Raw genomic sequence first — 22,730 nt, forward strand, 5'->3', positions numbered from 1 at the left:
GAGACGATTTATATGTCTCTGATTGTCTCAAGCCTTTTTGTGGTCACCATACCAACACTTCGACAATCGAGCGAGGGGTTGTATGTTTGTGGAGACTTGTTTGTCCAGTGTAAGGATCGTGTGCCCCAGCAGTGGTGGTCGCACACCTTTGATACCGCGACTTTTGTGCTAATTGTCTCACCAAGCTTGTTTTAAGACAGTGATATAGCACAATGGGATTTTTCACTTTCATCAAGAAGCGAGACATTGAATTGTACGTATCTAAGAATCGCAGCCTTACGCTGCTTTAACTATTGATTCCGCGCTTGGCATTCATGCTCGCTTCCTCCATCGATGTCGACATTGTTCTTCCTCTATTACATCATTTTTCTTTAAGAAAATCATCTCAAGCATCGCCACTCGAGTTGTGGTGTCCTGACAAGGAGAACTAGGGCATAGGCAGTCCCCGAAGTTCACGATGGTAGGAGTCCGATCCTCCCAGAGGTCGCCTGGGCAGATCAAAAGCGATCTTGAGAAAGAATTCTTGTCACCACCTACAACCTTCAATCCAGAGTGGCTCAACAAACTACAACAGAGATGGGATTATCAGACACCAAATTACACCGAGCTTTGCCAATTGGCTCCAACACAAACAAGAACCATCACTCGGTTTACGCGTGAGGGACTTGAAGGCAAAGTGACAGGCTATAAAGAGGTCACTGTACCAGCTTCAAGTGCGACAGCAAAGAACTCCACTTCGCTTCTTCGAAGACCAGCCAATCGAGCCGATTTTGTGCGAGGAGCTGCCGGATTCTTTCCATTTGCACCAGGTGGTCTTGATGGAGTTGATGCCATCCAAGCTTACGAGGACAAGAACCTATTAGAGGAGCAGAACCGAACGATCAAAAAGAAGCGTGGCCTTGATCAGATTATCAGCTTTGGGGGCAAAAATGGTCTCTTGGAGATCCCACCAGGTTTAACTCGTGGTATGAAATTTGCAGACCAGAAAACAAAAGAGGCCCAAGAAGACGATCAGGATGTTGAAAAGACATTGGAAGAGGACGATAGTGACGTGTTCGGCACACAAGACCGACTTGCAAATGGAGAAGCCACGCCACCACTCACGAATGGCCCCTCAGAAACCGAGGAGGATGACGATGAGGATGATGATCAGGACACCGACCTCAACGACTTGTTACCAGTCGAATTTCCTTCTCTTGAACCACACAGTGAATTGATGGCAGCATCAACGAAGAAAACAGGACGAGAATGGGCTCATGTGGTTGATATCAACAAGGATATCCCCAACTTCCACGAGCTTGTGCCTGATATGGCTCGGACATGGCCTTTCGAGCTGGACACTTTTCAAAAAGAAGCTGTGTACCACCTCGAAAATGGAGACTCAGTATTCGTGGCTGCACACACTTCAGCTGGAAAGACGGTGGTTGCAGAGTATGCTATTGCATTGGCCGCAAAACACATGACAAAGGCCATCTACACGTCTCCAATAAAGGCACTTTCCAACCAAAAGTTTCGCGATTTCAAGACAGTATTTGATGACGTGGGGATATTGACTGGCGATGTCCAGATCAATCCTGAGGCTAGTTGTCTGATTATGACAACTGAAATTCTTCGAAGCATGCTGTACCGTGGAGCCGATCTCATCCGCGACGTCGAATTTGTCATATTCGATGAAGTACATTATGTCAACGACCTTGAACGTGGTGTTGTGTGGGAAGAAGTCATCATCATGCTTCCGGAACATGTCACTCTCATTCTTCTATCGGCTACTGTTCCTAATACCTACGAGTTTGCTTCTTGGGTAGGTCGAACCAAAAAGAAGAATATCTATGTCATCTCAACCCCCAAGAGACCTGTTCCTCTTGAGCACTATTTGTGGGCTGGCAAGGAGATGCACAAGATAGTCGACTCGGAAAAGAGATTCCTGCAGAAAGGCTGGAAAGCAGCGAACGACATCATGTCTGGACTCGACAAGGTGAGAGAGCAAAAGGCCATCGAAGCGCAAACTCCATCCCGAGGTGCTCCTCAAAGAGGTGGCCGTGGTCAACAAGCACGTGGTGGACCTCAACGTGGCGGATCAAAGCAGCGAGGAAGTCAGAATCAAAGAGGTGGCTCACAACAGCGAGGACAAGTTGCAAGTCGTGGTCACGGAAATATTGCGCGCACAGGAAGAGGTGGTGGCAGAACGACTGCGGCACAAGACCGGAATCTCTGGGTCCATCTTGTACAACATCTGAAAAAGGAGAATCTTCTACCCGCCTGTATCTTCGTGTTCTCCAAGAAGCGATGCGAGGAGAATGCCGACTCTCTCTCAAACCAAGACTTTTGTACAGCCACCGAAAAAAGTGCCATTCACATGATCATTGAAAAATCGATTGCGCGATTAAAGCCGGAAGATCGGGTTTTACCTCAGATTAGACGATTACGAGAAATGCTTGGACGTGGCGTCGCGGTGCATCACGGCGGCCTTTTACCGATTGTCAAGGAGATCGTCGAGATATTGTTTGCGAGGACGTTGGTGAAAGTCTTGTTCGCCACGGAGACATTTGCAATGGGCTTGAATCTCCCCACGCGAACGGTGGTTTTCTCGGGTTACCGTAAGCATGATGGACGTGATTTCCGTAACCTACTTCCGGGTGAATACACTCAGATGGCTGGTCGTGCCGGCCGCAGAGGCCTTGACACCGTCGGTACGGTCATCATCGTCTGTCCCGGCAAATCCGAGGCACCTCCTGCAGGTGAACTGACTCAAATGATCACTGGGCCCGCGACGAAACTCCGCAGCCAATTTCGACTGCATTACAACATGATACTGAATCTGATGCGAGTTGAGGCTCTGAAGATTGAAGAAATGATCAAACGCAGTTTCTCCGAGAATGCGACTCAAGCCTTACTGCCACAACACGAGAAGCAGGTGGCTCTGTCTCAGGCAAACCTTGACAAGATCAAACGTGAGCCTTGTGATATCTGTGATATTGACCTAGAAGCATGTCATGCAGCAGCCATGAGGTTTGAACAACTAACGAAGGAACTACACATCAATCTATTGTCGTCGCCGGTTGGCCGTCGGCTCTGGCAAGCCCGCAGATTGATCGTGTACAAAAAGGTAATATCATCAATTCCGTGAGAGACCTATGGGTTCGGCTGACTTTAGTTTTCTCATAGGACGGTATTCGAAAAGTGGGTGTTATGCTCGACGATGGCCCACGAGGTGGCCCTGTGCCTCACCTCAACGTTCTGGAAGTATCCGAGATCGATGCCCAGCGATCGACGAAGGATTTATTACCCTACCTCCCGCGGTTCCGCAGGATGTATGCCCCATTGCCAGACAAGCCGGCCAAAGTGAAACAAAGCGTGACCCAAGTCTTGTTGGACGACGTGCAATGCGTGACCCAGACGCTTGTAAAGGTTAGAGGACCCCCCTGGTACTTGAAAGTTAGGAAAGGTAATGCTTACATTTTGGAACACTCTTGTTCTTCTTACAGGTCGATTTGAGGTCGTTACTAAGTTCACAACTAGTGCAAAAACAATTTGCTGAAGAAGATTTTGTTGAGGCATATTCGTCATGGGATACGAGCGTCTGGGACGAACAAGAGTGGAATAAAGTGCACGATTTGCATATTCGAGAATTGCTTGCCGCGAGGAGCAAAGTGGCGGCCATCGCGCAAGACGCCCAATGTCTTGACTGTCCTCATTTCTTGAAACATTATGGCATGCAGCATGACGAGTGGCTGATCAAGGAGAACATTGAAGCATTAAAAATGTTGATGTCTGATCAGAACCTGTCATTGCTGCCGGATTATCAACAGCGAACTGAAGTCTTGAAAGATTTGGGTTTCATTGACGAAGAGTCTCGTGTCCAATTGAAAGGCAAGGTTGCTTGTGAGATTCATTCCGCAGATGAATTGGTTCTGACCGAGTTGATCTTGGAAAACGTATTGGCACAGTATGTGACCCCTCCCCTGCGTGCTCATTTGTGGATAGTGCTGATTGTTGTGCTCGTTTAGATTCGAACCGGAAGAGATTGTCGCCCTTTTGTCGTGTTTTGTGTTTCAGGAAAAGACTGACAATGAACCCCAACTCAGCGAGAACCTCAAACGGGGTAAAGAAGCGATCATCGAAATTGCGGAAAAGGTCAACAAGTACCAAATCTTACATCAGGTCATCTTGTCGTCGGACGACGCCAATGATTTCGAGTCCCGCCCCAGATTCGGTCTGGTGGAGGTTGTGTACGAGTGGGCGAGAGGAATGTCCTTCAATCGTATCACCGACCTCACGGATGTCATGGAGGGGACGATTGTCAGGGTCGTCACGAGGTTGGACGAGACTTGCAGAGAAGTCATGAGTGCCGCGAGACTCATCGGTGATCCTTCATTGTATCAAAAGATGGACAAAGCCAGGGAGTTGATTCGAAGAGACGTGGTTTTCACCGCAAGTCTTTACATGTAGTAGAGACAGGGTAGAGACGGCGTTGGTTGCTTCGGACTTGTTTACTTTTACTTGGGACAGGGTTAGTTGAACAGTGTACTGTACCACATTTCTCAGTACTATTATTAGACCAGGTTGAAAAAAGTTAGAGAGAAGAGACAAAAACAAGTTTATGACAAGTTACAAGATGTCAAGTCGTCAAGTTTTAAATCAAGTGTAAGAAGGTAGAATAGCAGTCAAACTGCTCATCATAACCATGAATATCAAAAAGTCCTCGTGATGACTTTTTGTACTTGAAGGTAAGGTATTAGGTGAGGTATGTAGATATTTGATTCCCCCCCCCCCCACTCTTGACTTCTCGTACTCGTATCCGTCAACTCCTCATCTACGGGAGTATATCTAAACATCTCATCAAGGTGTCTTTTCTCACCGTACTCTGGGTATGTACAGCATCAGACCAAACACAAATCCCATCGACCCTTGTTTTGAGGTTCGATCTTTTTGCACGAAACAAAAAAATGTCCACCTCCACTCCGACCTTGATCACGAGTGACGATCTCTTGGTATGCGTCACATGCGGTGCGCAATACGACGTCGACGAACCCGAGGGGAAAGATACGTGTAGGATATGTGATGTAGGTTGAACGGTGCTCATGGAAAAGTTTACCGTACCGATGGTGGTTTTGTCTGCTTTGACGTCGACGTCGATGCGCTGATACTCTCGCTTCTTGTTTTGTCCAAAGGACCCACGTCAATTCATCCCACCGTCGGGACAATCTTTCACGACCTTGGGGAAACTCAAGAACCATCAGCAGCACAAGAATGTGTTTGAAAAATGCCCTCGAAACGATACGGTGATTGAGATACATACGGAACCCAAGGTACGTACCTACTTTACCTTCTCTTCCCAGCAATCCCCCTTGATCCATCCAGACTTGTTACTCACAGAGTCTCATCTACACATTAGTTCGGTATAGGTCAAGGTGCTCGACTCATACGTACGCCGCACGGAAACGTCCTTTGGGATCTCATCGCCTATCTTGATCAGGAGACTGTGGACAAGGTAAAAGGACACATACCTATATACACACACTCTCTCTCTCTCCCCGCGTAAATCTACATCATTTACATTTACTGACTCGGTTCATGAACTGTACTAGATCACAGAATTAGGAGGATTAAAATTCATAGTCATTTCTCATCCACATTTTTATACGTAGGTACCACTTTCCCAGTACCAACCAGTATCAGTACCTGCACCATCATCGACACTCTGGCATTCCATTGTTCCTGTCGTCTTATCCCTGTTCGAGTCATCATAATTTCGCCAGTACATCTGACATGGATATTGTTGTTGTTCCAGAACATGGGCAGATTGGTCCACTACTTTTCAATGTCCAGTGTATATTCCCGAAGTTGACTCGGTCTGGATGAACCGCAAAGATTGTCCGACCGCAACACTCAAATTCCTCAAAGAGCCCGCGACGGAACTCCTCCCAGGTCTCACGGCGGTGATATGCGGGGGTCATTTTCCAGGGAGTATGGTCTTGCATTCTGCGCCACCAAACACTCCCATCCCGACATTGTTTGTCGCGGACACAATTTTCGCCGTGGCTTCGGGACATAATCCGGACCCCGGCAAGAGAAATGACACGATATCCTATCAATTCTTGTGGAGTATCCCGAATTTCATCCCATTGCCACCAGACACGGTGATGCAGATTTGGAAAGCTCTCAAGCCGTTCGAGTTCAAGGCGACGTATGGTGTTTTCGCCAAGATGACCAATGTTTGTGAGTTTGTTTATCCGCATCGTCCTTCTGTCTCTCTCTTCTCCCTTCTCTAAAAAAATTCATGCTGATGGGTGCTTGATAATGCGATCACCAAACAGTCGAAAAACCTGGCCAGACATTGAGTTTAAAAGACAGAGTTTTGCAGAGTGCAAAGATTGCAGTCAAGGCGATGGGGTATAGTGACCATGCCATCTTTGCAGAAGAGTTGTAGTTGTTCACGTATGCAAGTATGCAAGTATGCTTTTTCGTCCGTCGCCCACAAAAGAAATTCGTGAATAGTGATGATTGTTGGATATCTCTTGACGAGTTTGGATATTGTGAAAGCAAAGTGCTGTATGGGTGTGTTCGTCGGTGTGTCCCACTTCAAACCAATAGTACTGCGTTCAGACATCCATCTCTACTTGGGTCGTTTGTGACTTGAGCGTATTTGCCCCAAACAACCTTTCCACCTGTAGTGACGAGACCCAATTCGGATACATTGACTTCTATTTCGTTGTTAGCCAATCACTCCTAAAGAGAAAGATGCATGCGTCAAAAACTTACCAATGACAGTTCCTTTCGTCAAGACACCCAACTGAGTGTATAACGGGTTCTGAGGATTTTTCTTGACGGATATGATGGGCAACTGCACCGTCACTCCCAGTTCCGGGTGCGTGACGTTTGCTTTTTTGTACCTCAAACCCATGGGCCTGATAAATCGCTCGTACTTGACGGGTCTCCGTGTGAAATCCGGTCCCACGAACGTAGGTTGTGTGATCATTCTCTTCCAACTCTTTTTGGCAGTCTTTTTTCCCGTCTTGACGACTTTAAACATTTCTTCCTCGCTGATACCTTTCACTTTGGGCAAGGGAACTGAAAATTTCGCGGCCTTTTCATTTCTTTTATTCTTGATCGCACTCGACAGGGCTTTGGCATTGTTGGCTTGGGATCTGTCGAGCAGGTAATTGGGCAACGGGGTAGAGGAAGGTTCGCTGGGAGTGGCGGATTTGACGTCCTTTTCTTCCTGGGCCTTGATGGCCTTCTTCATCTGGATCTTTTCGGCATGGCGTTGTTTCTGGTGCAGTTTGGCCCTCAGCCCACGGAGATTCTGTGCCTTTTCCGATTGTGCGTGCCCTTCTCTCGCTTGTCTCTTGCGGACTCGTTCGTCGTGGTCGAGACGTTTGCCGTGCAGTTTTTGAAACCTTTCCATGTACTCATTTTGAGGCATGGTGACGGTGGTGGTTGTCGCCTGGACAGCGAACGGACTTGTTCTATGAGTAAAAAGAAGAAAGACAAACAAGTGAACGGGAGGGTCAAGAGGTTTGGCGAGTTCAAAAGTCTATGACTGTCTGTAGGGAGAATTGGAATTCGAATAAAAGAAAAAGTTTGGCCTTTGAATTGTAGATGCGGAGTTTACCCGGCGGCACTTGGACATATTCAGGTCACGTGCATAGAACCGGTCCTTATCGTTATCTCGGGTACTGCGTAAGGGGCTTCGGATTCTTTCACCGTGTCACTCCATACTGGTTATGATGGTACATTCCCAGTTCTGAAGCCTCGTTCCGGTTCTCTTCTTCAACTAGAAGGAATCACTTTCTATTTACTACCTGGCAATCTGGGTGTCGGGACAAAATCTGTCCGCCCCCATCACCACCGGAGACTTTCTCCCAGCAGCATTCCACGTGACACGGACGAAATTATCACCGTCTACAAGCTACGGCGGTAGGTTATCCTGAGGGCCTCAAAGATGTTTGATCTGCTTGACAAAGCTTCAAGATGGAGTGATAGACTTGCTTACGGAAGGACCCCGTACATGTACGAGTTACGAGTGCGCAAATCCTTCCCTGTCTCGAGTCCTACCTACGGAGTTATCGACTCTTCAAACAAGGCTGGACCTGACGCTAACCTGGAATCGTATTTTATGCACGAAATCCGACCATATGATTGGTCTGATCTGCATGGGCTCGTCTTTCGTGCTCGAGTGTTGCGACGCCAGACATCATCGAGTGTACTCGACAGGCTTGGATCAGGGAGGAGTACTACGTGTGCATGGACGAATATAAAAGAGACGTCCCTCTACCTCTCTTCTTGTCTACTCAAGACTTCTCCTTCCATTCGTACACCTCGATCCAAACTAGTCCAAGTCATCTTACTTCTATTCCTCCAGCTGCCTTGTTGATCTTGTTGATCAAGAATACGTCTCACAACCATGTCTACACACAAGGCGGCCCTTCTCCATTCGGCTGGATCTCCTTTGGTTGTTGAAGACCGTGCGACCCCCAAGCCAGGACCCAAGGACCTCTTGATCTCGGTGTCTGCCATTGCCCTGAACCCGGTCGACTGTTACCAACGGGCCATGGGCCTTTTCCTTACCACGTACCCGGCAATCCTGGGATCCGACATCGCAGGAACAATCGAAGCCGTTGGCTCTTCGGTTCCCGGACCCTTCAAGGTGGGCGGGCGCGTGCTGGCATTCGCATCCGCCTTCTACCGTCGAGGCGAGGCCAACGCCAACGACTATTCGTCCTACCAGGCCAAAGTCCTCGTTCAATACGAAGCGGCTTGTACTATCCCAGACTCTTTGAGTTTCATTGACGCAGCCACCCTTCCTGTAAGTTGCACCTTTTTCCCGCGAACCGAACACTGAGTCGCTAACGCACCTTTAACAGATGGGCGTCGGTACGGCCTGGAGTGGCTGGCATATCATCGGTCTCAACACAACCACCCATTTCAACCCAGCCGACAAAAAGGGTGTCGTGGTATGGGGTGCCGCGTCGAGCGTGGGCGTATGTGCTGTCCAGAGTGCCAAAGCCATGGGCTTCACGGTGTACGCGACCGCCAGCGCCAAGAACTTCGACTATGTCAAGTCAATCGGGGCGAAGGAGGTGTTTGATTACAAGGACGCCGATGTGGTGTCGAAACTTCTCGCCGCCGCGAAAAAGGACGACGTCAAACTCAATACGATTTACCGCGCCGCCGGTGACCGGGGTGGTTCAGATGTCCAGCCCCTCTTGGACATCGTGAGCGCTTCGGGCGGTGGCAGCATCGCATCGGCCGTCGGTCCTTTGCTCGAAAACACGCCTCAAGCAAAAGGTGTCGATCTCAAGTTTGTCATCAACCCAAGCGACGCAGACGCCAGAGACAAACAATACAAGGCGACTTTCCAAGGATGGCTCGCGCCTCGTCTGCTCAGTGGCGAGTTCATCCCTGGCCCAAAAGCGAGAATTGTGGGCAAGGGATTGGAGTCTCTGAACAAAGGTCTAGATGAATTGATGGGTGGTGTGAGTCTGGAAAAACTTGTTGTCGAGGTGTAAATTGGCGTCAGCATTGTGCAATTGGCGCACCTCGAGTAGCTCAATAAGAAACCATTCAAGAGTAGTCAGCTTTCGCAAATGAAGGTCATCGTATGCGAGTACAGGATCAGATGTGTCCAAATGTAAATTGTGAGGGTTCACAGCGTAGGATCGGGCTCGATGTGTTCTATATGGATTGGTCCTTCGTAACAGTGTCCGCCAACCTCTTTGTACTCGGACAAGCTTTCGCGAAAGTACGAAAACATGGGGCCAGTTGAGGAGTATGGTTCCATAGTATCGATGGTGGTCTTGATGGTGTTTAATGTCATTGAGGCAGGCCAGCTTTCGAGGGGCGGGTACTCTGAAGGCCTGGAGACGGTGTCTCGAACTAGGACGCGTCCATTGGGTAGGCCGATCCGATCAAGTGGCGGGCGTTTCTCGTTGAGATATTCCAGCAATGCGAATGTCGAGATGGACGGGCATTTGCGCAGCGAGAATGTTTTCAAGGGTGGCGCGGCGGCGCAGGAGGAGTCGCTGTCGTTGTTAAGTGTATCTTTGGCGTTTTGTGCACCGACGCTGGGGACTAACAGCGGATCTAGCCAACTGTATGCTTCCGCAGTGCCAAAGGATAGATACGAACACTCTTCGATGGCCAAGTGTTTCAATTTTGTTGTCGGACGAGGACTCCTGTCGGCGTCATCGCTGTAGTACTCGCCTAGCCATTGGACGAACAAGGAATTCGCACCGAGACAGTTGACCAGCTTCAAGTCTCTCAATCCTGGATTCTGCACGATCCATTTTTTCAATTGTGCGTCGGTGATGCCAGCTCTCTCGAGACTTAGGCTCTCCAACTTGTGGAGTTTCAGCTTTGACTCGTGTCTCTGGCCCAGACCGGCCAGCGCATTCCACGCCGGATGCCCACGCAACAAGACCGAGTACTCCCAGTACCCCGCCGGGAGACATGTGTCGTGGAGGTAGTGGTGTTTAAAGTTCAGATGGAGATGGCGGAGCTTGAGAAATCGAGTGGCCAGGAGATCCGTCAAGGGGGCCGATACGAGGTCGTACATGTGCAACGTCAACGATTGCAGATTGACCAGCGCGGACGAGACGAGGGCGGAATACGCCAGAGCGTTCTGCAACTGGATCAGTTCGTCTCGGTACTGGGCGGGAGTTGGTCCCCGGATTTCGTGCCTGTTGTGCCGCATCACCGGGATGGGGATATGAGACGTGATGATGATCTGGTTCCGACCGAGCGAGTCCTGGCCCTCGAAGCCGGAAGCGTAGCTCGGGTCGTTGACGTCGGCGCTGTGGAGGAAGGCCAAGACGCCGTGAACACGTTTAGGTAGGACAGCCAGTTCGAGTTCTTGTAAAGCGAGGGCCGAGGCCGAATGGTGCTTCTTGGACGTTCTCCCGAACCTCAAAATGCTGGCAATGGTCAGGTGGTTGAGGATTTGATGGAGGATCTCGGAGGGGAGCGATGAGAACGATGCATGCGAAGAAGTGTCCGCCATCGACGACGGTTTTGAGGGTGAACTCCAGGCTGAGAGTACAGGATTTGGTCTAGATCCAACGGACGTTGAAGTTCCTAAGCACTTGTCTCCAGAATGAGATGGTGTTTGGAGTTCGAGAGCGACATCGCTTGAGCGGAATAAATCCAGTCTCGAGATTTTTTGTTGAGCAGAGTAAAGAGTACGAGTGGCGTTCGACCCAAAGTCTGCCATCTGGCAGCGTTCAAGACCCGACACTTGCCTGCAGCATTGTAGAACTGGTTGTCCATACAGATGCCATTCCACCCTGTCGGCGTGCAATGAGGTTGAGGATTCAACTCGGTACGAGTAGGGGGGGTGGAGGAAAAGAAACACTGGGCGCACAGGCAACCTCAACCTGTTAGGAGCCGCCTATTTACTACCTATTATCGTAGGTAGGCATCTAGGCACGGAGTATGTAGGTAAGCGAAGTTGGGGCTAACAGGGGCTAATAAATAGTGCCTACAAAAAGGGGCAAGGCGGAGTAGATGGCTTAATCTAGGTAACTCCGTATGTATGGGGTATTATCTAAAAATCTACAATTAAACGAACCGATCTGATCGGCCTCATTCCAAGTACGGAGTACTCTTTTGATACGGAGTATACCTGGTCTTATCTGCTATAAATACAGAATACAATACAATCGTGACAAGACAGGGCAACACACAGATCACAAGGCGACTACGCTTTCAGATTATTCTGGGGTGTAAATATGCTCATATTAAATATTTGGATAAGGAGCTTAGTCTTTGAGACACAACTGACGCCTGAAGTATCTGCTCCGTAGCTATCGTGAGGACCTGTTGGTACCAAGGCATGATTCCGCAGCTCCCATTAGCATTAGCGATGGGACAGATATAAAAGACACACTTGGCCTGCCTTGTGCTCATCTGCTTATGACTAATTCCCACCGTGATGGCAACATTACTGAGGGCCTTTGGCCATATGGTCAGCACCATGCGCAGAATTTGCTTCCCTAAAATCCAAATGCTATTGCGATGGAAAGACTCACCCTTCCTATTCCACGACCAACAGATCTCAACCCTGGACAAATTGCCGGTGGAGATTCTCCTGCACATTGCCTCCTTCTTGCCGACAAGCTCTATCGCATGCTTGAGCCTGACCTCAAAATGGTACCATCAAGTTCTCTCTGACCAGTTCGATCCAAAATGGCGCAACAACCGGACGGAAAAAAGACGGTTTCTTCAACTCCTCGAGGATGACTTACCCGAGCAGATGCTATGCAGTATTTGCAACACCCTATACCGCCGGCACCCTCGGATAGCAAGCTTCTGTCTCAGTTATCTTAGTCATACGTCAGCCAGGAGTACAGTATCTCGGTGTTCCAGTCATTTGTTGTTCATCAATCGAAATATGGTGGATGAGTTCGTGAGGGGGTTCGTGAAAGGTCCGCGATATGGTCCACAGCTCGATGAACTAAGTCACAAGTGCATCCTCGGTGATGCTACATTCCCTTACGACGAGAAAAGGGGCATCTTTATGAGTAGAAGTCTTGATGCGCGGGTTGTCAAGGGGAAGCTTTTACTTCATAGTGTCCACAAGACGTCTGTTATTTTGTCAACTGAGTTGCATGAGACGCGCGTGCTCACCGAAAGTCCCAAAGGAGTCATCCCCAAGGGCCTTTTACCTTCAATCGATCGGTTCAGGTATATCGGCTGCGCACACACTCCGCAAACGCTACCAGCAGTACTTTTGGATGCATATCAGGCGCGTTCAGACTCATACTGCCATCACTTGTTGAGTTGCGGACATTGCGCCACTGACTTGCGAGTCCGGGTGGGAGTACAGCGACAGGACAAAAGAGAGTGTATCCAAATCGAAGTAGAAATATGGCGGTCGCTGGGAGGTCGAGACTTGGACAAAAGAGAAGCGTCAGAGGACGCTCATTTTAGTCTTGGTACCCAGAATGCCGACTTTAACATCAACGACCCCCCTGAACGTGATCTCGAGGATTTGTTCAACGGAGTAGCCGAGAAAGAATGCGCTCAAAAGAGCAAGACATGGATCCAGTCGTGGTACTGGGACTATAACCCGTACACGATGCGACTATGGCAGTATCATGCGCCTCGTGATTACGATAGAAGCCGACAACCAGGATGGCCAAGGCCGAGGCACATAACATGTTTGCCATCGTGAGGAAGAGAAAGCATTTGGTGGTCGATTGATATGAGACAAATGCGGCGCAGATAGGTGTTTATCCAGATTGTGAAGTGGGCGCAGCTAAGGAAGAAGTTGATGCCCGGTGTGTTATACGCATGACATGGTAGCGTAGATTCTGGCCATCTAGAGAACGAGGACAGGTTTGATGCTCAAGGATGTTCTAGAGATTGTCTTTAGAGAGAAAATGGAGTGAGTGGCCTGAGCAGTCAAAAGAGGCAGATGATAAACCCCTTTGTTTTTACCGATGACGGATGTTTAATAATTATAATTATTTCCATCTTACGGACCGTCGACGGATGAATTCATGCGGCCAAATAATGAATGCATTTTTGCCTTGAGGCCAGATTGTTCTCGACTCGCCTTCATTCCAACTTATCACTGTACAACTAAATCTTTTGCTTCAGTTTGTACATAGATGATTTACTTTCTCTTCTTCATTTCCTGTTAACTTATCCCTTCGCCACATGTGCGCAACACCACCGTCATGCGATTTCAAAGCGCTTCCCAGTTCTTCCTGACCTTCTACCTTCTCCTCCGACCACACTGCGCTCGAGCAGAACCTCAGTGCGCAATAGACCCGAATTCGATCGTTACAGACGCTTGCACTTCCTATTCAGACCTAGAAAGGCTCAACGCCCAGTTATACCCCTCGCTCGAAGACCTGACCCAAAAGACCGACTTCTTTGCCTACTATAGACTTAATTTGTACAACAAAGTCTGTCCCTTCTGGAGCGATGAAAATTCCATGTGTGGAAACCGTGCATGCGCGGTCGACACAATCGAAGACGAGAGTGACATCCCTCTGATATGGCGGGCGGAAGAACTCAGCAAACTCGAGGGCGCCAGGGCAAAGCACCCCGGACGGGCCCAACAAAGGGAGAGACCAAAGGACAGACCTCTGCAATACCAACTGGGAGAGAACGTGGACGAAAGTTGTGTCCTGGAAGATGATGACGAATGTGATGACAGAGATTACTGTGTACCTGAAGATGAGGGCACAACCTCACGGGGCGACTATGTCAGTCTCGTCAACAACACAGAAAGATATACAGGCTACTCCGGCATGGGAGCCCGCCAGGTCTGGGACGCAATTTACAAGGAGAATTGCTTTTCGGCAAAGCCACTCCGCGATATTTCCTCTAACTCGAAACCTCTCAAAGCTGCCCAGAATTTGAAGAATGTTTTTCAAGAGTATGGACGACAACACGTGGACGATGGTGATGACCTTTACCCACTGGATGATGAATGTCTCGAACAACGAGCCTTTTACCGCATAGTGAGCGGCATGCACGCTTCAATATCCACCCATTTATGCTGGGAGTTCTTCAACCAGTCCACCGGTCAATGGGGCCACAATGTGGAGTGCTACAAGGAAAGACTACACAAGTATCCTGAGCGCATTTCGAATGTGTATTTCAACTATGCCATCTTGACAAGAGCATTAGCAAAAGCTAGGAAGCATCTCGAATCGTATACGTTTTGCTCAGGAGATCCCGAGATTGATCTGGAAACGAAACAGAAAGTGCTGGCCCTGGCTGGCCAGGCCGCAGCTGGCCCGCATACCTTTGATGAATCTGTCATGTTTCAAGATCCTGCCGTCATCGATCTCAAGGAGGACTTTAGGAACAAATTCCGCAATGTGTCCAGACTAATGGACTGCGTGGGATGCGACAAGTGCCGTCTTTGGGGAAAGGTGCAAACTGCAGGCTACGGTGCCGCCCTAAAGATCCTGTTCGAGTATGACGAAAACAAGAATGGTGAAAATCCGCATCTTCGACGAACCGAGCTGGTGGCTCTGGTCAATACGCTGGGAAGGGTCAGCCACAGTCTCGATGCCATTCAGAAGTTCCGAATGGCTGTCAACACCGGCGACTACAGTGTACTCAATACCCAGGGCCCGTTGCCAGTCTCCTCTAAAGAAGAAGATAGGAAGCCTGGTGGAAATGTAAGACCAGACTTTGATGACTTTGGCGATCTCGACGATGATCCCTACAGCCCCGAACCCGCATCTAGACCAGGCGAGTCACTTTCCGAAGCCTTCTGGACTGAGCTTGATCTCGTTTGGCGTGCATATAAGATGGTACTGAAAAGTTGGGTTGACATGCCGTTCAAGATGGGCGCCATTTTTGTCATGGAGATGAACAGACTGTGGAATTATTGGCTTGGATTGCCAGTGCCACCTCGGTCATGGGAGATTCATTTTCCTACCAGAGACGAATTGTAGCATTATTTTCGATTTCTTCGCTCCGAGATATTGAACGAGACGAGTTTCGGCGGGTTGTTTGGTGAAATTATGTATACCATGGCATAGCGTTGGCGTAGGGACCTTGTATGAGTGTGTGTTTTGTTAGTCCCATTGGGTGAGGCCTTGTCTCTTTGAGAATTCGATATTTCTTAGAGATCCAAGTCAATTATCTGGTGATTGCCGTATGGTATGCAAGTAATAATCGACTCCTCTGAGACTGTGGTGGTTTCGTATTCAGGGCATAAATAGTGGTGGCCTCGTCGTTGCCCCTCGCAACCACTTTTTGGTCACTTTTGGCCTCGACTCGTCTTTCCATCTCAAACTTGCTCCGTGAGACGCGTTTAATTCAAATGCCCGCGTACCTAAGTGCTGAAAAGACTTTCGACGTGGTGGTAACCGAAGTAATAAAATTGACGGTGGAATTCTAAATCGGGGGATGCAAATTAATATCAGCCACGATGCCACGACACGTCTCAGGCACACCGTGTCCTATGCCGCCGTCCGGTAGCAATGCAGACAATTCGATTCTAAGCTTGGTGGATGGTGAGGGAGACTCGACAGCAAACATCGAATTCACATCGGCCTTTGGGGGATTGAAAAACACGAAACCCCGACGAATGCGTAACGCAGCCACAGCGCGGAGAGGGGCTCAGAATGTCGATTTCGCGATTTACGAAGACGCCGAAGCCGTACAGAAATCGATTGCTAAGGAGCCAGCAAAATGGAAAAGCACCGTGGGACTGTCGCAACCCCCTCAGCGACCAAAAATCTCAGCGCGCGTATCTTTTGCTCCATCAGTCTCAATGCAAAGTCACGACTCTACACGTCCGTCGTCGAAGTCCTTGGGAGTAGGCAAACTTACCCAGGCACCTCGGCGGGGGCAAGGTATCGGACATGACACAGAGAACCGGGACGCCACGCTTCTGCCCAGCCTACCTGAGGATACTACAGCCAATCTCAACATGAGCATGCCTTCTCCGACAATCCTGAAGCCCGCTCGTCGTGGCACGATATATATTCCCAACGACGACACGACGATGCCGAGCATGTACATGGGCATTTTCAGTCCGATCAAGAGCTTGAATGTCGACTCGACCTCGAAGCCAGCGGACACGCATACGGCGATGGAGGTGACGGGTATAGCGGCGCAGATGGCCAAAAAGAGGGGTGCAACACGTCGCTCGATGATCGCTCTGTCACCAAAACGCGCGGGTGGTCCGCTTCATGTCTCTTCGCGATATGTTCAGGAATCCGCCGTTGTTGAGGATCGTGTTGGGCAAGGAGGGGGCAAAGAGAATGTACCGCCCGGGTATGCTGAGTCGAATTCGCTGGCAGGGGTCAAGTTCGAAAAGGAGAAGATGAGATCGAAGAGACAGACGATGGCGTTTCCGCCAACCAGGAACACGGTCAAGGGCGATTTCAAACCCACCACGTCTAGACTCTACGAACAAACAGCTAGTTCGATGAGTAGGGTTGTTGAAAAGCAATCCGGTCATGGATCAGAACCGAAGCGATCGTGGAACTCTGGTGCACGTATTCGCACAGCCCAACCTATACCCGTCAAGAAATCATCTCCGCCGCGAGGATCAGAGCGAGAGAAGGCTGTACCCGCGAAACCTGCCGTCCCTACTCGCTTCGTCACGCCAGCGATCAGAGCAGAGCCGGCTGTCGACTCGTATCCGATCCTCACGGAAGATCTTGCGTCGCCGTCCATGTACGAAGACAACTGGTTGAACCATCAAGAAATCGCCATCACCCAACTTGTCAACAACCTTTTCGCATCGTCGTCACTGACGTCTTGTCCGGTGGAAGATGGCATGCTCAGAGTCCAATTGCTGGAACGCTACAACAATTCTGAAACCACGATGCTGTTTAAGCGATTACAAGGAGCACTTCTGTATGGCGCATTGGCTATGCCGAATGATGTTCTCAAGGGCGCAAGTCGACTCGCCACCGATTTGGGAAGACGGAAGGCCTTTACAGACCTGTGGCTCGAAACATATGAACCGGACTCTCTCCGTGCTGTGCTCGAAGTTGTTGTAGGTAGGCAATGCACTACTGTGTCGCCCAGATTGTCCGCAAGTAGACGAAGCTTGGACAAGGAGAAGGATGTTTTGGGTCGTCAGTCTTTACAACGATTCATCGAGACATTTCTCATTCGAAACGAAGACGGAAAGCCAGACGAGGCATCGTCGAAAACCCACGATTCCCCATGGTCTTATCAGCGAACACTCTTGCGAAGCTTGATGGCTATAGGACTTCTCGATCACATCAAGAGCACTGCGCCATCCTTGGTCAATGGTTGTCTATTCCGAACGACTTCTCCACACAAGTCATCGGGCGACGTCGTCAAGGCTCTTTTCCAGCAGCTCAATCCAAGCGCCGGAGACCCGATCAGGGCGTTGAGCCATGTTGGATACAGTGTATCTCACTCTCAATATCCCCTGGAAGAGTATGCGTACACGATCGATAACCTTGCGGTCGATCTACGCGACGGTGTACGTCTGACCAGATTAGTCGAGCTTCTTCTCTACCCTTCGGCATCTCATGTTTTGGACCACGCGAGTGACTTTGAATCGACAACAACGATCCTGTTACCGACAGGCGAGACGCTCTCGCTTTCTGACGGACTCAGCCATGACTGGCCTTTGTCTCAACATCTCAAGTTTCCGTCTCCAGGTCGAGCGACAAAGCAGTATAATGTCCAAATTGCGCTTAGTGCGTTGCAGGGTGTCAGGGGTATGGCTCCACTTGTACGCGATGTTCGCGCAGAAGATATCGTGGATGGATTCCGAGAAAAGACGGTGAAACTTCTTTGGGGATTGACCAGTAAATGGGGGTTATGTGGACTCTTGGATTGGGACGATCTCGGACGTGAGATCAAGAGGCTATCCAGATTGAGCTCACAGAGTGGCCGAGCAGGCGATGATTTTTGTGATGACATTCTTGACGCGATCGAAGAAGAAGATGGGCATGATCCCGTGCGGTACAAGATGTTGTTGAAGGCCTGGGCACAAGCCGTGGCGAGGAAACATGGACTTGTGGTGAAGAATCTCACGACCAGCTTTGCTGATGGGAAAGTATTTGAGGCGATCGTGGACGAATATGAAGCGTTTCTTATCCCCAGTGAGAGCGGGGCTGATGGTGGAATGGCGACGGCGACTACGCGATCTTCTCTGAAAGAGAGACTACGACGACTTGGATGCAGTGACCAATTTTCGAGCTTGTTCTCTGCTGGGCTTAGCGATGCCGCAAGCAGCAGCAGCAGCAGTACACACATCTTCGATCGAGACTTTGTCCTGGCAGCGCTCGCGTTTCTGTGTTCGAGATTGCTGACGCCATCGAGAGGTGTGAGAGCCGCGATGACCGTCCAAAAGGCCTGGCGAGCTCGATGGGCCAAAGTGGTCGAATCAAGAAAGGCGAGGTTGAAGATCATTGCTGAACAATGTGCAGCTGTGGTCGGCGACAAAACGAGTAGTCATGACCATGGGGATTCTCGAGGCGGTAACGGTGACGGTGAGGGCGGGAGAAGACAGACGACAAGAATACCCGAACCTAGTGTGAAAGTAGTTGAGATGGCAAATTCGGGTGGTGGTGGTGGTGGTGACGACGATGAAGATATTTGGTTGAATTTGTGACTTTTGTCGCCACAGGCACGCACTCGACACACATGTGCTGTTTGTGTTGTGTATCGTGCTTGACAACCCAGGGACTGTTTCTCTCTTCAGTCGTTTGGTCTTTTGGTCTTTTGGTCTTTTGGTCTTTTGGTCTTTGGGCATCTTGGTCGGCAGGGAGTGTCTCGAGGATCGGAGTTTTACTGTAATGACTGACGAATAATGGATGCCTGGCCTACCTTAGGAGGGTTCAATCATGACACTCGGCTACACTGTACTTCGGGGTCCTTTTCCAACGTTTGTTAGTCTGCCCTTCATGCCTTGGTTGTCATCTTTCTCATTTCTTGTCTGCCTCCCACCCCTTTCGCGCATCTCTTGCGTGGAAAAACCTCGTCCTTGGTTCGAGTCCTCGGGCAACCCCGACGTCCTTCGCGCGTGCCGCAAGGCGAACGCTCTCGTCCACGCTCTCACTAGTATCGATCGATCCGATTTCTTGCTGCAGTCAGTCCTCCTCTCATACGTCATGTTCCAGGTCGACTTCCAATATTGTCGTCGACGACCGAAGGGGGCCAAGACCCCGGCGAAGAGAAATCTTGACTTCTCAAGTCTATCGTATCGTCCTCGATCTGCACGACCCTTTTAGTCCGCACAAAGAATTTCAACGCAACTTTGACTGCGCCGTGAAAAGAGAGCGGCGGTAATACGGCCTTCGTTATGACTAGTCCCCCAACTTCGTAGTAGGAGTTATGGGATTGGGTGGGTCTTACAGAAGTGACAATACGACTTCTGCCACATCGCACGTGAAGTTGTTAGAGCTCGGCGAGAGAGAGAGAGAGAGGTGGACTTTTCATTTAGAGCGGCATCGCCATGTTCTCACAGGCCAAACACTGGGCGCCTGTGAACCATCAACGTCCGGGCCGAAAAAAAGACGAGACAAGAACGCCCTGTATAACAGACCCTCAAGGTTTCAACTGTCCAGCGGTATCGTCATCAGCCAAGACAAATCATTGGGGTCAAAGACTGCATCAAAGTCGAGGAGCGTATCATCATCCAGAGTGGTGGTGGCAATCATCTCGTCTTGCGGCAGATGTCCCCTGGATGTTTCATTTGCAATTGCTGCCGCGGAAGAAAAATCTAGACTATAATAGGCCGGGGTTCTAGTAGTGCCTTCGCCCGGATCGCGAAACGTCGAAGCCGAGTAGTCTGGTTGGGTTTGTCGAGGATTCTCTTTGAACCGGGAGTATTGCTGAGGCACCGCTTCATACAGGAGCCGCAGTGTGGTCACCAGCCGTTGGATTGAAGCACCGAAGTGGCTGTAACCTCGGAGGGCCTCCAGAGCCCGGCGCCAACCCTCAAGGATCAATTGCTCCGAGAACTCGGCCAGGATGTCGGAGCTCAAGCGGGCTGCAATGAGCACCGTGGCAGAGGTGTAGAGATAGAGAACGTTGTACCACCACGCGGCACAGAACCCGACGTCACCCGGTTCGTTCCCTCTCTGTTCATAGATCGTGTCGATGGCTTGGAGGGCCGTCTTGACACAGATGACGGCGCACTGGAGAAGAACCTTGTGCGACAGCAGATCTCCGAGGGGGATGTCCCGAGATGCTCCGTCCTGAGATTCGGACGTGAAGAAGTGGGAAAGCGCAAGACGCAGCAGCAGAAGGCGAACGTGAAGTTGCCTGCAGGGGGGTTGTTTTGTGTCAGCAGCAACTATGAAGGTTGGAGGGAGGGTCTGCCTTGCCTTTGCTGGAGAACTACCGCCTGACGATGCAAGGTGGCTGCCGCTGCACCATCATTTTGCGGTATGGTGCCGCCGACCCTCAGATGTTGTGGTAGATCCCGTTCCCACTTGGAAATCCGACGTTCAATCTCGAATACCGAAGCTTGACTGTTGCTGGACGAGCCAAAATACCTATCGTTGTCCACAGACTTTTCCTGCAGATGGTTGACCGAGTAGAAATGAAAGATCACGTCGTGTAGTATCTCGAATAACCTGAGAGACAGGACGAAAAATTCGGCCGACGCCGTGTTCTGATGTCGCTGCCCTGGTGGCGAGGGCACCTGAGAAGACCCGGCACTGCACAGGTGCTCTTCATCAAAGGGCAGGGGAAGGGGAACGACCGACGCTGCTCTTTGACCTATCATGCACGGCCGCCCGTAGGTCATGGACAGGGTCCGATCCATCAGAACGCACGCGTGCCAGGTTTTCCTGAGGAGCTCCCGAGTCTTGATGTCGGCGCACCGTTCACTCGTTTCGGGCCAATTCAGTCCGAGGCTCTGGGCCGTCCGAACCGCGAGACCGACAAAAATCCAGCACGAATGTGGCTCGCTGGTGCTCTGGAAGTACTGTCCGAGAATCAGGAATGATTGCACCGAGCGGATGGTGCCGGTTTCCACAATGTCCGACAGTTCTCGTGCTCGAGTGCAAAAGACGTGACCGGACCGCTGCCTCTCCTCGATCGGCGACTGTTCGTCGAATTGACTGGCGAGTGCGAACATGGCGTTCAAGAGGCACATGAAGGCCCGCTCGTCGGCGATGATGGAGCCGTTGCCTTCGTCACTCTTCCAAAGCCTTTCGTAGTCACCTTCAATCTCCAATTTGTCAAGGTATGGGTAAAGGACGTGCACGTATCTCCAATAAGCAGATACCAAAGAGTCGGCTTTTCTTCGTGTCGGCAGAACATAGTCGACTGGCTCCGGTCTCTTAGTGGTGTGGCCAGAAGCAGGCAAGGTCCGAGGAGGAGAAAAGTCCTCGTGGACAAGAGACGCCCGGCTCGGTTGTTGTTGCGTGGCTCCCACTTTCTGCAAGACCACCTTCTTTACGTGTTGCATGAAGGTCCCGGCGCTAGAATTCCCGAAGAAACCATCCCTGTTTTCTTCATCAACAGTGGCACCAATGACGGCATGAACCGCGTGCTCGGAAGGCGATACTTCATGTGGTTGTTGTTGTCGTCGTCGCCGTCGCTGCGCTGAGCCGCATTGCTGCTGTTGATGCCGTACAGGCCCATGTTCATCAAGGTCAAGTGTCTTGGACACACCGGCAGGTGCGGAAGGGGGCGAGAATATGTTTGGATCCGTGCTTGATGCTGGCCTTGGGTAGAGGGGACCATTCCGCAGCAGCAAGGATTGGAAATCTAGCGCTGAATCCTGCTGAGAAATGCCAATGCCGCTTGATTGCTGGACCCGAGTCGAACTTGTTGCATGATTGTTTCGGCAGGTCGAGTCAGGTATCCCGTCAAGCCAGCGAAGGTAGTCGGAGGATTGCCGTCCAGATAGTCTCGCCGATCCAGTTTCCCAAGAGCACCTTACCCCCGCCCCCACCTTTTTCTGGCACGAATTGCACGTCGGCCGACGCCCGTCACATTTGATTTTCTTGCTCCGACATTGATCACACGCAACAGTGACCTTTTGTCTCTTCACTCTCGCCAAGTTCATGAGAAGACGGTGGGCGATGCCGGCTAGGTTTTGGCGCGAACAGACGTTTGAATGGTGACCGCTGGGAACGTGGTAGAAATCAGAGCCAAGATCTAAGCAGAAGCTGTGTTACTGAGCAACCAACCCTTGGATCTTCAATTCTTTGCCTTTTGTGCCGCCGTGCTCCCTCAGTCGAGGCGTTGACAATGTGCGCAAAAAGCAGGCTAATCAGATTCAACAAGGTATCGAGTGCTCTTCC

General features: G+C 50.3%; 9 protein-coding genes across 10 annotated transcripts; 5 read left to right on the forward strand and 4 right to left on the reverse strand.

Annotated features, from left to right (window-relative positions):
* Positions 1-265: 265 nt before the first annotated feature.
* On the forward strand, positions 266-4,608 carry PV06_06896. Of its 2 annotated transcripts, XM_016408063.1 has the most exons (4): positions 266-3,106; positions 3,166-3,408; positions 3,486-3,946; positions 4,008-4,608. In XM_016408063.1, exons 1-4 carry the CDS (start codon positions 458-460, stop codon positions 4,447-4,449), a joined length of 3,795 nt encoding a protein of 1,264 aa, XP_016261543.1. In that variant the 5' UTR covers positions 266-457; the 3' UTR covers positions 4,450-4,608. The 2 variants fall into 2 exon arrangements, with proteins under 2 accessions (XP_016261543.1, XP_016261544.1); XM_016408064.1 differs by having other exon boundaries at positions 3,166-3,946.
* A 989-nt stretch (positions 4,609-5,597) lies between these two features.
* Positions 5,598-7,619, reverse strand: PV06_06897 (ribosome biogenesis protein nsa2). The gene is made up of 2 exons (XM_016408065.1): positions 6,763-7,619; positions 5,598-6,704 (listed from the first exon to the last, which is right to left on the reverse strand). Exons 1-2 carry the CDS (start codon positions 7,424-7,426, stop codon positions 6,583-6,585), a joined length of 786 nt encoding a protein of 261 aa, XP_016261545.1. The 5' UTR covers positions 7,427-7,619; the 3' UTR covers positions 5,598-6,582.
* PV06_06898 (uncharacterized protein) lies at positions 5,621-6,474 on the forward strand. The gene is made up of 3 exons (XM_016408066.1): positions 5,621-5,644; positions 5,792-6,219; positions 6,318-6,474. Exons 2-3 carry the CDS (start codon positions 5,859-5,861, stop codon positions 6,428-6,430), a joined length of 474 nt encoding a protein of 157 aa, XP_016261546.1. The 5' UTR covers positions 5,621-5,644; positions 5,792-5,858; the 3' UTR covers positions 6,431-6,474.
* Positions 7,620-8,262: 643 nt separating the features above from the next.
* Positions 8,263-9,596, forward strand: PV06_06899 (uncharacterized protein). The gene is made up of 2 exons (XM_016408067.1): positions 8,263-8,809; positions 8,868-9,596. The coding sequence occupies exons 1-2, from the start codon at positions 8,408-8,410 to the stop codon at positions 9,510-9,512; spliced, it is 1,047 nt and encodes a 348-aa protein (XP_016261547.1). The 5' UTR covers positions 8,263-8,407; the 3' UTR covers positions 9,513-9,596.
* PV06_06900 (uncharacterized protein) lies at positions 9,444-11,196 on the reverse strand. Its single transcript, XM_016408068.1, has one exon. It carries the CDS (start codon positions 11,000-11,002, stop codon positions 9,650-9,652), a length of 1,353 nt encoding a protein of 450 aa, XP_016261548.1. The 5' UTR covers positions 11,003-11,196; the 3' UTR covers positions 9,444-9,649.
* A 525-nt stretch (positions 11,197-11,721) lies between these two features.
* PV06_06901 (uncharacterized protein) lies at positions 11,722-13,392 on the reverse strand. Its single transcript, XM_016408069.1, has one exon. The coding sequence runs from the start codon at positions 12,094-12,096 to the stop codon at positions 11,734-11,736; it is 363 nt and encodes a 120-aa protein (XP_016261549.1). The 5' UTR covers positions 12,097-13,392; the 3' UTR covers positions 11,722-11,733.
* A 120-nt stretch (positions 13,393-13,512) lies between these two features.
* PV06_06902 (uncharacterized protein) lies at positions 13,513-15,740 on the forward strand. Its single transcript, XM_016408070.1, has one exon. The coding sequence runs from the start codon at positions 13,683-13,685 to the stop codon at positions 15,420-15,422; it is 1,740 nt and encodes a 579-aa protein (XP_016261550.1). The 5' UTR covers positions 13,513-13,682; the 3' UTR covers positions 15,423-15,740.
* A 161-nt stretch (positions 15,741-15,901) lies between these two features.
* Positions 15,902-19,081, forward strand: PV06_06903 (uncharacterized protein; the record flags this gene model as incomplete). Its single annotated transcript, XM_016408071.1, has 1 exon — positions 15,902-19,081. The coding sequence occupies one exon, from the start codon at positions 15,902-15,904 to the stop codon at positions 19,079-19,081; it is 3,180 nt and encodes a 1,059-aa protein (XP_016261551.1).
* A 655-nt stretch (positions 19,082-19,736) lies between these two features.
* On the reverse strand, positions 19,737-22,548 carry PV06_06904 (uncharacterized protein). The gene is made up of 2 exons (XM_016408072.1): positions 20,824-22,548; positions 19,737-20,767 (listed from the first exon to the last, which is right to left on the reverse strand). Exons 1-2 carry the CDS (start codon positions 22,490-22,492, stop codon positions 20,025-20,027), a joined length of 2,412 nt encoding a protein of 803 aa, XP_016261552.1. The 5' UTR covers positions 22,493-22,548; the 3' UTR covers positions 19,737-20,024.
* Positions 22,549-22,730: the final 182 nt, after the last annotated feature.

The sequence above is a fragment of the Exophiala oligosperma genome (genome assembly GCF_000835515.1).
Source record: "Exophiala oligosperma strain CBS 72588 unplaced genomic scaffold supercont1.6, whole genome shotgun sequence".
Classification (NCBI taxonomy): domain Eukaryota; kingdom Fungi; phylum Ascomycota; class Eurotiomycetes; order Chaetothyriales; family Herpotrichiellaceae; genus Exophiala; species Exophiala oligosperma.